Source organism: Amblyomma mixtum, chromosome 5, assembly GCF_055824585.1.
Source record: "Amblyomma mixtum isolate Tamu chromosome 5, ASM5582458v1, whole genome shotgun sequence".
Classification (NCBI taxonomy): domain Eukaryota; kingdom Metazoa; phylum Arthropoda; class Arachnida; order Ixodida; family Ixodidae; genus Amblyomma; species Amblyomma mixtum.
The window spans coordinates 127,958,960-127,970,876 of record NC_143016.1 but is presented as its reverse complement, the minus strand read 5'-3'; the positions used below and the strand labels follow the sequence as shown (position 1 = coordinate 127,970,876).

The 11,917-nt window shown below is 47.9% G+C and overlaps 1 protein-coding gene across 1 annotated transcript; it reads right to left on the bottom strand.

The window, feature by feature from the left end:
• Window positions 1-6,637: 6,637 nt before the first annotated feature.
• Window positions 6,638-10,657, bottom strand: LOC149343673 (uncharacterized). Its single transcript, XM_089542786.1, has 3 exons — window positions 10,490-10,657; window positions 8,514-9,176; window positions 6,638-6,664 (listed from the first exon to the last, which is right to left on the bottom strand). Exons 1-3 carry the CDS (start codon window positions 10,655-10,657, stop codon window positions 6,638-6,640), a joined length of 858 nt encoding a protein of 285 aa, XP_089398912.1.
• Between the last annotated feature and the right edge of the window lie 1,260 nt (window positions 10,658-11,917).

Below are 11,917 nucleotides of genomic sequence, written 5' to 3'. Positions count from 1 at the left end.
AACCAATGAAGTTGTCTTGCATTTGCAATGTTCTCACTACTTTTATGCAACACTGATCACTTCAGTATATCTGCATCGTTCTGTTAGACGGCCACGGGATAGCTAGAATTAAAGCTATTTTATGTGATGGAAACCATTGACTAGACAACAAAGAAGAAAAGCCTCAACTACTGTCCTGGTGCTGGGACGTCTAATAAGAGCTCAGAAAGACTCGGTTTCAATACGCCAAACCCTCCGCATAACATTACCCTGTGCGAAAATACCCCACCCCACCCTAGCTTACTTTTTGTCCACATGCACCAAGGCTCACTGCACCTGTTATAAATATTGCCCTAAATATTGCAATCAAGCTGCCCGTGTATGCATAGGCTATCTGTGCATCGAGAAAGAAAGAAGTTGTTAGGAATGTTTCACACCAAAAACAGAAAAAAAGGCAGCCTGTTTCTCAGAAACAGCTAAGAGCATGAAATGGTGTGTCCAAAAAGATTAGGCTGCTTTGTACTTATTTATGACAACGAGAACTGTCAGAGCTGCGCTTTCAAAAACTCAGGAGCTTTGTGCACAAACGTAGCTTCCGTATGCACGTCTTGCAGCACCAACGCTTCCGAATTGAAACGACCGATGAATATGCACAGGAAAAAGCAAATAGAGAGCGCTTGAATTTAAAAGAAAAGCTACCTTGCACAATCAGAAATTTTACGACAGAACCTTCCAAACAGTGACGTGTACTGGTTGCGGTATACCGAATATATACCTAGCAAATAAGTGTGCGCTTTGTTAACGAGCGGGATTCTGTGGCGGCAATGCTACAGCTCCAATTCCGAAAACCTAATGCTGCAAAAATTGAGTTTTCAAAATACGTGCGAATGCACGATACACTTTTGCACGCATTTAGAACTTTCAGTTGTGAAACACAGACAACGAATCTTGTGTATGCGTCTTCCTTGGCTGGTAAAAAAATTCTATAAGTCTCCAGTTTGCCTGTGTACTCCACAAATTCTAGGATCCCTGTCCGCTACATGTCAAATTTCACTGAAGCGAAAGTAATACAACCGACAGCTGATGATCTGCTAGGGCAACAGGATTTCAAAAGTTTGAGAAGGGCAGTGGGAGTCCAATCCAGGTGGAGTAGTGAAATTTGACTAGTAACAGACAGGGATCCTCCAATATGTGGAGGACACAGCATACATTTTATAACATGCTTAACGAATTTTTGGGAGCAGCATGCTTTTACCCTTCTACTATTTGTTGCTACTGAATCAGTTTGGCGTTGACAAAAGATCTGTAATAAGGAGTAATTACTCATTGACATCCACTCGAGCACAGCCAAATGGCTACAAAGGAAAGCTATACAGCTTTCACAGAAACTTCGTAGTTAAAGAAAGATTCGTCCTGGTCCGGTGTTCGAACTCAGAACCACCACTTCACTGGAGCAGTCGCTCTATCAATTTGTCCAACCTGGACGGCAAGCTTATGGTAGGGCGAGAGCGAAGTGATCAATAACTCGAGTGGGAACTGTGCTGGTCCAATGTTTTAGGACCCCTAAAACATTGAACAAACTCAGTTCCCGCTTCATGTTACCTCTAAAACATTGGACAAACTGAGTTCCCGCTTCATGTTACAATACTGAGTGACATTTTGGTCTATACACCAGAAATACCGGTAAAGCATCATGATAGAACACAATATTTTTTAAAGGGATAAAGGAATATGTTCGCCCTTTCAGAGGGCACATATGCATAAGAGGCAACATGTGTGAAATAGTCTCTGCACCTGAAGCAGTGTAAATTCCATTATGTTAACAGCAGCAGTCAAAAGCTTCATGAGCGACTATTTCATACAGATCATGTAATTACATTCATGTAATTCAGGATCAGATTCATGTGATTATACAGGGAGGTACTGCTGCTAAGTGCACGTAGAGCTCTGCATGCATTTCTAAACCCGGCTGTGAGCCTATGTCTACGAAATTTTTCTAAATAGGCAGGTAAGGTATGCATCACTGGAAAACAATACCTACCACAAACAGCTGAGGAGAGATAGCACAGCCAAAAGCTGGAAGCACGAATGGCCCAGTAGATACTGGCAGCTGGCAACTGCAAATCAATATGTCAGAGCAACTGTTGTCAGTGGCCGTAACAATGTCATGAATGACAAGAGAAGAAATTGTCTACTGCTTCATAAATTAGAATAAGGTAGTAACATAGGAACACAAAAAGCAATGAGAGGGCCCATGACAAAAGAAATGAACAGATTGTATGTGATGCACAGATATACATTTTTTCAGTAGATTTACATGACTGTCACACCTGCATAGAAAGATGAGCAGGCTGGAATACCACTATTTTTATGCATGATGAAAAGAGCGTAACTATTCGAATATAGCATGCACAGGATTTTATTACTACTAGGGTGCTTTGCAGCAGCACCGAAGGTATTTTTAAATTGAACGTAGCGACCAGTAGACCCGTCTGCTTTGCACAAATGATGAGAGGATGGAAAAGGCATGCATTCATTAGCAAGAAGCACGATATCTCACATCACAGCATGAAACGAAAATTGGTATTGCATTTAACAAATCTGCACAGAAATAAAAACTGCCTAGTGGCAATGCAAGTAAGAGCAAGGGAAAAAAATACCGAAGAAAACTGGTGAGTGTGGTGCAGGGAGGTCTGTGGGTAGGGTCTCGTGCCTGGGAATAGTTCCGAGCGCGGAGAATCGCCGGCAGCACAGCTGGTGGCAGTCAACCAAGAATAAATAAGAGAAAGTGAAAATCAATAACAAACCATCACCGATATAGCGAACGACTTGAATGCGGGCCGCACAAACGAGGGATATAGCAAAAAGCTTGAAATCCTAAATAAGTGCGCAGTTGCATCCCAAACAGTTCTCAAAATCTGAAGGCGAGGAAGCATCGACACCTACACCTCAGGGCAGACGCAAGAACGATCTAACTCTGACATAATACTGTGTCAAATTCTGTTCCATGGGGAAGCACAGATAAAAATTTACAAATGACTAGGCAAGGGATATGCCCCAGCCTTTTACACGCGATCATTGTCCCCGAAAAAATTGTATGACAAATATTAAGGCGTAAGCACTAATCCCACGAGTACACACACTGAGCACTGTCTGTTGGCAGCTGGCCTAGCGCGAGTGCTCTGTCGCGCGGCACTGCCGCTCATCGTCATCTTCTAAGTAGCACAAATCAATCCGACGGGCACCAGCCGCGAGGCAACTCGACCGTTGTCAGTTCTCTTGTCTGTCCGCAGCTGGCCTAGCAAGAGCGCTCTCTAACGTGGCACTGCACGCTCATCATCCTCTCCTATGTAGCACAAATCTATGCTATTGGAATGTAATTGTCTGTTGTTTTTCGCAGCGCTAGCAAGCGACCGCATAACTCTGTTATGATAACTGGTGGCATTTTTATTTACCGCGGCACCCGAGTACTAAACGCAGATAGAGACTATGGAGCAACAGTTGCCATGCGGCCTATACGCCCGTTCTTTTCTGGTAAAGGCCGATTCACACGATTTTCCGTTCGCCCGTTGCCGCGGCCGACAGCGCTCCTCTCAATGTGGTGACGCATGAATACGTAGTGCGCGGGCCGCGGGCGAACGGACCGTCGTGTGAATCGGCGTTAACGCATTATAGCTGAGGCAACCGCACGCAGACTGCCTGCACTGCCATCCCTATATAGGCGCACACTAATAACGCGTGCGAATAGAGATCAGAAGTAAAGAAACGTACACGGGACTCACCGTTCAGACGGCTCATCAAGGCTTAGCAAAACCGCACATTCTTCTTCGTTGCCTCCCCAGATGACAAGAAGTCGTAGCGCTACCTTTCTTCAGGGCTTTACCCGTTGAAAATCACCATAGTTGACAGGGCGTAATTCTCGTCGTTGGTTTCCAAAACACACTTGTGTTCTTCATACACGTCCACCGCACGAGCACTCAAACAATGCTACGAAAACCCAAATAACACAAAACGTGACGACGGCTGCAGTTTTGCTTCATTGAAAAAAACCTACAAATGCGCTTTTTTTATTACTAATATTTGAATTGTGTTAGCAACAAAAACAAATTGTATTTTTTCATTTTATTTCTTTATTAAATGCGAATACCAAAGCGCTTTTAGATACTTTTGCTGACATGTCCTTTGTAGAAGCTGCGATCCTGTGATCCCATCCCCGGGTGTCCTAGCAGACGACGGCGCAGACGACGCTGTTGACGGAATGCAATTTCGATTGACGGCAGCGAAAATCCCTTAAATGCGACAAAAAAGGCAAAGAAACGCACCGTATCGCAAACTGGTCCATATCAAGGATATGTTCGACGCGAGCGGTAGGACAAAGAGCAGCTGCGATGCATTACTCAACGCGACACTGGCATGGTCGACGGAGATCTACATGAAACAGAGCTTAAATGTGACCCGTACAAGCGGATTACTGTGATATCAACTGCGTTACGGAACTACGACGATACTTGCTTCACACTTTAGCTTATATGCAACAGCGGCCCGCACTCGCCGCATCCTGTTCGAGTGTACTTTCACTAGCAAGAGCCCACATGCATGGAAGCCGACAGAAGCAACTGTCTTTTCGAGTTCAGATTGTTCCGAGAAATACGAGCAGCTTACTTTAGCACGTACTCGAATTCAAGTTCTCAGCCTGTGTGTCACGTACGGTGACGATGGCGTCGAGGACGAGCTTAAGAATCGCCTTAACGTGGCCGCAACGCAGCCGGTATCCCAAGCATTCGTGCGCTAATTGTTGTTCACCTGTACTGCGAACGTGCGCTCAGTCGCAGGCCAGCCGCTAGCTGCTCGATTTGCCAGCCTTGCGAGTACAATTCGCAAGTTTCTGAGCCAATCTTTGAGCGAGCCGAGCTTTCAGCTATGACGCTGCTCGCGAGCGCGCCGCGCGACGAGCTTCGGCCTGCTCCCTGGCTGCCGTATTCGTAGCTAAGCCTAGGAGGTTTCACTTCGATGCCAGAGCTGAGAGCGCTTTGAAACTGGCTAGCGCTGAGGTGCTACTCTTTGCATTGTAAGTACGTTTTATTGTGAACTATGTCTCGTAGTGAAATAAAGATATGTTCGGGTCCACCCGAACGGTGATGATGGCGTCGAGGACGAGCTTAAGAATCGCCGCAACGCCGCCGATATTCCATGCATGCATGTGTGCTAAATTTGTTCACCTGTGCTGCAAACGTGGGCATAAAGGCTCGCTCAATCGCAGGCCAGTCGCTGCTCGATTTTCCAGCCTTGCGTGCGCGATTCGCAAGCTACGGAACGAATCATTGAGCGAGCCGAGCTTTCGGCAACGACGGCGCCCGCGATCGCGCCGGGCGATGAACTGTGCGCTGCTCGCTGGCTGCCCTTGTCGTCGCTAAACCTAGCCGATTTCACATAGATGCTGTAGCTGAATGCACTTCGAAACTGGCCAGCACTTAGGTGCTACCCTCGGCACCGTTTTACTATGAACCCCGCGTCATAGGGAAATAAATATATGCTCGGTTTCCGCGACCCCTTCAGGAGCGGAGCTATAGCAGAGGCCAGGCGAACTCCAGAGCAGCAGCAAAGCGGCTATGGGAGGAAATTTGTATGTATGTTATCGCTTCTACCAACAACTCGACATTGGCTAATGGTACTCTATCCCAGAGCTTTGGTCGTGAACAAACAATACCAGTGCATTTTTCTGACGCCGCCATCCAGGCTGGCAGGCCGGCCCCGAGAAGCTAGCGCGCCCTTACGATTGTATGGCCGTAAGGGCGGAGGAGTAAAACAAGCACTGAACTCCCTTGGGGTATGCAGGAGTGGAAATGCCATTTTACTCTTTTGTCAAGAGGAGTGAACAGGACCTTTCACTCTTTCTCGTTTGTAGAGAGAGTAGATTGAGACCTGCAGGAGTAGCGAGGCTCTTTTACTCTTAATGCAGGAGTAGCAGTTCTTAGAGTGTGGTGAGTCGGAATCTTTTAAGCAAAGCGGCTTTCACCTTGCTATAACTGGCTGCATCTTCAAGAGACAGTCGCCCGAATACACTTAGTGCTTCACCGCTCAGACACGTGCTAAGAACGGTAGCGCATTCACTGTCTGACCAATTCTGGCTCACTGCGATCCCTTCGAATAGCTTAAGGAATGCGTCGAGATCGTCCCTTTTTTTCATCAAATCTAGGGAGCAACCTGCTGCCATCTATCCGGAAACTGCTACATTCTTCCCTAGTGCTATGCACTTCAGCTGAGTGGTTCGCAGCACGTTGCAGTTCCAGTTTCGCGGCAAACAGCTTCATTTCGCGTTCAAATTATCTCTCTTTTTCTTTCTCGGCTTCTTCTCGAGCCTCCTGCTTTTCTTTTTCAATTCTCTCTCTCTCCTTTTCGGCTTCTTCTCGAGCCTTCTCCTTCAGTTCTCGTGTCGTAACGGTGCCTTCGTCCAGGCTTTCCAAAGAAAAAACGTACTCTTGCGGCTCTTGGGGCAACATACTAGGACCGGGTGACTGCAGAGGAAGCCTGCTGAGGGCGTCCGAGTTCAGCAGTTGTCTTCCGGGAGTGTACTGAAGTTTGTACCGATATCCTCCGAGATAGAGTGCCCAACGCTGAATGCGGGCTGCAGCCATAGAGGGTGTCGGGCGGTCGGGTCTTAGCAATCCGAGGAGAGGCTGGTGATCTGTAACCAAGGTGAATTCACGGCCCAACAGATAGTCTCGGAATCTGGTGACCCCAAAAACTAGTGCCAGCGCCTCACGCTACAGTTGCGAGTAATTCCGCTCGGCTTTAGTAAGAGTCCTTGAACGGAATCCGATCGGTCTGTGGACGCTGCCTACTGTGTGAAACAGAACTGCGCCAATGCCGTGTGGCGAAGCGTCGCACTCTAGCTTCAGCTCCTTTAACGGGTCAAAACGGGCAAGCACTTCGGCATCCTTGAGGCACTGTTTGGCCTTGACGAACGCAGTTTCCTGGGGGTGGTTCCACTGCCATCGCGTATTCTGTTCCAGTAACTGGTATAACGGGGACAACACGGTTGACATGTTCGGCAGAAACCTTGAATAAAATGCTATCATTCCGACGAACGAACGCAGCTCGCTCACGTTACGGGGGCTCGGTGCTTTCATGATAGCTTCCACGTTCTTTTCCGTCGGGTGAAGACCGAGTCGATCGATACGGTATCCCAGATAAGTAACCGATGGCTGGCTGAAATTGCATTTGTCGTATCGCAGCTTTACGCCGTGCTCTAGAAATCGCTGCAACACAGTTTTCAGCCGAGCTCCGTTGTCTGCCGCCTTTTCAGACACAAGCACGTGATCTAAGTATGCCTGAACTCCAGGAAGGCCCGCTAGAATGGTGTCCATCTTCCTTTGAAATATTGCAGGAGCAGAGGAAATGCCGAACGGCAGCCTGTTGTAACAGAAGAGCCCTTGGTGCGTATTAATCACGCACAGCTTGCGTGAAGCTTCGTCTAGTGACACCTGGTTGTAGGCGTCTTTCAGGTCGAGTGTACTAAAAACTTCACCACCGCTTAACGACGCGAACATGTCTTCAATCACCGGAAGGGGATACTGCTCAAGTGCACAAGCCTGATTCAAGGTGGCTTTAAAATCCCCGCAAATCCGCACTGTGCCATCTTTTTTAAGCACTGGTACTATGGGGGTCGCCCAGTCCGAATATTTTATGGGAGATATTATGCCTAGCGACACTAGCCGATCCAACTCTTTTGCCACTTTGTCGCGGAGCGCGTACGGAAGCTGTCTTGCCTTGCAAAACTTGCTAACTGCACCGTCCCTCAGCACCAAGCTGGCTGGGGGTCCCTTCATCAGGCCCAATTCCTCCGAGAATACATCCTCGTAGTTGCTCCGTAAGGCATTGATGCGGCTGATGGCTTCTCCCACCACTGGCACTTCACTTCTACTGACTTGCAGTACCGGAACTCCAGCTCTATCCAGCAGGGTTAACAGGTCTCGCATGAGTGTGCATTCAACTGACACACCTTGGTGCGCAACAACTAGCTGAAGCTCGCCTAACACAGGCAGCCTTCCAGCGTAGCACGAAAGTTTCAAATGTGAAGGCTTCAATTTTGGCCAGTGTTTGCAATGCTTATCGAAAACCTGTCGCGCTATGACGCATACTGGTGATCCTGTGTCTACTTCCATTGCCAGTTCTACACCGCCCCAATTTTATGTGCGGCGAAGTGGCGGCTCGAGAAACTTCGTTCGCGCCGACAGCAAAGTCCAGATATGAGCATTTTCATAGCAATCTTCCGAAGTGGTTTCTTGCACTGTTAATGTTTGGCCATGAGGCGCAGGTGCAGCAGCCCCGAGTTGCTTGTCACGGCGATTGGGACACATTTTTGCGAGATGTCCACGTTGACCACAGTGATGACAGCGCGATTTGGCCAAGCTGCAGCTGTTAGCGTCATGCTTCAAGCTTCCACATCTGCCGCACTGCCGACACGCTGCATTTTTGGCGCCTTGTCTCGGTGTTGGCCGGCGTCGCGCTTGCATTTTCAGTAGTGTTGTTACTTCTGGAGAAATTTTTTGCGCATCGTTTTCCGCGGCTTCAGCAGCTATCGCTATCGCTTCGGCTTCGTCTAGTTTTAACTCTTTCTTTGCCAGGAGTTGTTTCCGTATTGCACCTGAGCGTACACCGCAGACAATTCTATCTCGGATCATCCTGTCAAGGCAACTGCCGAAGTTGCAGTTGTCTCCGATGCGGCGGATCTCGACGAGGAAAGCCTGAATAGATTCTCCCTCCAGTTGGCAACGACTGAAGAATTTGTAGTTCTCCGAAATTTCATTCCGTTTTGGGTCATAGTATTCATTCAGGGCTTTGATAACTTCATCATAACTCAAAGAGTTCGGCGCCTGAGGAGCCACCCTTCCGGAAAGGATCTGAATAGTCTGCGTGCTCAGTGCAGCCACAAGAAGTGCTCTCTTCTTACTTGACTCAGCGATGCCATTTGCTTCGAAATACGCCTCCACTTTGATCAAGTACGGCTTCCACTTATCTGTGCTTTCGTCGAAGCTCGGGAGCATCTGGAAGTCCATGGAAGTCGCTGGCAGTGCTGTCTTCAGGGCCGGAGTGTCTGGGTCTGCCTTGACAGCGTGGGTGTCGTTTTGACTCGTCGCCACTGTAACATAGCCACGGCCGATAGGCCACGGCAGGAACGGAACGAGCGTACACGCCTGGGAACGAGACAAGCGAAAACCAACGTTTATTGCAACAGAGGGTGATTATATAGTATTCCAGGGGAGAGGGGAAATGGAAAGGGGGGACATGGCGAGGTCACGGTGGGCGAGGTACAAAGAAATCTTCACGCTTGCGCAGTGTGTAGCCCGCACAATGACACAGCGGCCGATACAACACCTCAAAAACCAATATACCAATATACCAGGACTGCATTTGTATTTCTGTGCAGGAAATGAACAATCCCTTTATTACTATTATTATTATTCCGACAGATTTCCATGACGTCGCCGTGAATTCCCTAACACCTTAGTGTGAACCGCAGAGGCTGTCGAGTGCAAGAGGATTAAACGCTGATTAATCGCACAAGTTGCGATGCCATGAACATCCCTCGATTCCACTGACTGGATGACTTCAATAAGAGCGATTTGCCGCGGTCTTGGGTTGCACCCGGCTATAGAGCTTTAAGAATTTCTGACTAATCAAGAAAATTTTGATCGGTTTTTTGAACAAGAGGCCTCGTTTCGACAGATTTGAGAGTAAGAAAGTGAGAGCGAGGCTTTGCCGCCTACAATGACATCCATGTTGTAAGTGTGGATCATATGACAGTCGATGGTTGTTGGGAGCGTTTTACTTTAAATAAATGATTAACTCTGAGGTAGCATGCTACTACGTAACTTTTGTCGTTGAGACTGCTGTACAGTCCTCCCAATAGTCGCAGAAGTATTCGCAACGAGCGCGGTATTCAATAGTTAGGGTAGTACTATTGAAGGGGCATATAACGATGTTCTCATATAGTCGGCTTATTTTTTTTTTTTTGAACTGTAGATTTGGTCTAAAAGCAGAAATCGCAAAATATATTACGGCAAGTTAGGTAAGTCTGTCTAAACAAGCTGTCAACCTTGTTAAATAAACCAAGTTCGAAAGCGATGATCCAGGGCCATTAATTCGTATTTCTAAAAAAAAATATTCATTGCATAAATTAACTGACCTGTATTTATGTCGCGCGGCAGGCATGCTGATCAATGTTGATGCGTTTGTTATAGATATTTTTTGCGAAATCAGATGTAGCCAGGAATGCACTGAGGTAGTAAACTCCACTGCGATTCCGAGTGATGCGTTGGTCTCATAATTCACTGCTGCATTAACTTTTTCGGCGCTGACGTTCTTTGGATTCCTCGTGTCAATGCCTCTCCTTGACCTTTCGCCGTCATCTCTTAAGTTACGTTTTGGCCGCCAACCATCTGACACGCCGCCGGCCGTCGACAGACGCCCCACCCGACGAGGAACCCGATTTTAATCCGGTCTATACCTTGAATACTAGTACGGCGACACGGTCAAACTGTTCCAGCCATTCTGCAGGACCCTCCCCTGGTGAACCGTTGAACGTGGGCGGCAGTCGCGGCTGGCGCAAAATAATGGTGGCTTGTGTCGTAGCCATTGCTGACCTCGCAGTTGAGGAGCCCTTCTTGGCTGGCATGCGGTCCGGTTGTAGTCCGTGTTCAGGTGAACTCCTTTGGAGACGACGGCTGCTTCGCATTTCGTCTTCGGTTGGGGTGGCTTTTGCGGCTTTCTCGTAATCTGCTTCTTCGAGAGGGCTCAGGTTGCTTGTGCGGCTCCCAGGGGTCTTTATTTAGCATAATTAGTAAATATTTGCACTAATTAACATATCTCACGCAACGCACCGACTGACGGATGACTTCTACTGCTGCAGACTGTGCTTCACGCCTGCTAGCCACTTTTGTGAGTGTGTATTATGCGCAGTATTAGACACGCTGGCGTTTTTTGAGTTCTGCTTGAAAACAAAGTAAGGACAAACAAGTATTATGGAATTTTTGTCCCAGGATAATCTTCAAGCCTCAATCTGGGCGCTTAGATATACCTTCCATCCTACACACCACAATCGTCCGAGGAAAGGTTTCAAAAGTGGCTTTGCAAAGAGCGTCTTCTGATCGGTGATGCTATCCGGAAAACTTCGACATTTCTGCCGGCCTTTTCCAGCTGCTTGCTGATGATCCGCCACCGAAATCTATCGTGACGTACACATGCCTTAGAGGTTTCATGAGATTTTTCAGCTTTTATTTTCTTTTTTCGTGGGAGACGGGAGGGGGTGAGGCGAGAGTGATGTGGCAATCTGCGAATATAAAAAATATCGAAAGCTTTTTTTCATGCCATTGACTGCAGCATGACGCAGGCTTGCGACCTCATCATAATATGTCGTCATAGTAGCTTTCCTGCCGAGACATCAACCGCCGTTGCGCCACGGAACGGCGGCCTCGGGTCATATACCACTGGCAGGCTGGGGCAATGCCGGGAAGGGCGAAACAGCGAGCGCTCCACACAAGACATCGGAGCACAACATTGCTCTGAAGCTCCAGGACTGGCATGGTGAAGGTACACAGCACCTCATACCATATGTTACATGATGGCAACCCGATGAAGACAGAACATGGATGGTGGCGGCGTGAATTTAATGACGCTATACATATTGCTATATATAGCAATCTGCCCGCCCTGCCTGGAGGCAGCTCAATTAATTGTGATAATCTGCTCACGAAGAACAACCTGGGTCGCAACCTTACCCGAGCGACCGAAGTCCGACCGATAGCAGCACTTGTCTTAGAGGGGCAGTGGCGCATCGATTGACCGCTACATCATGGCACCACAGCACCAGGTGTGGCTCAAACACTCCCGTGGACTCATCAATAGAGATGATGACCAATTCCGCATATAGAGACAT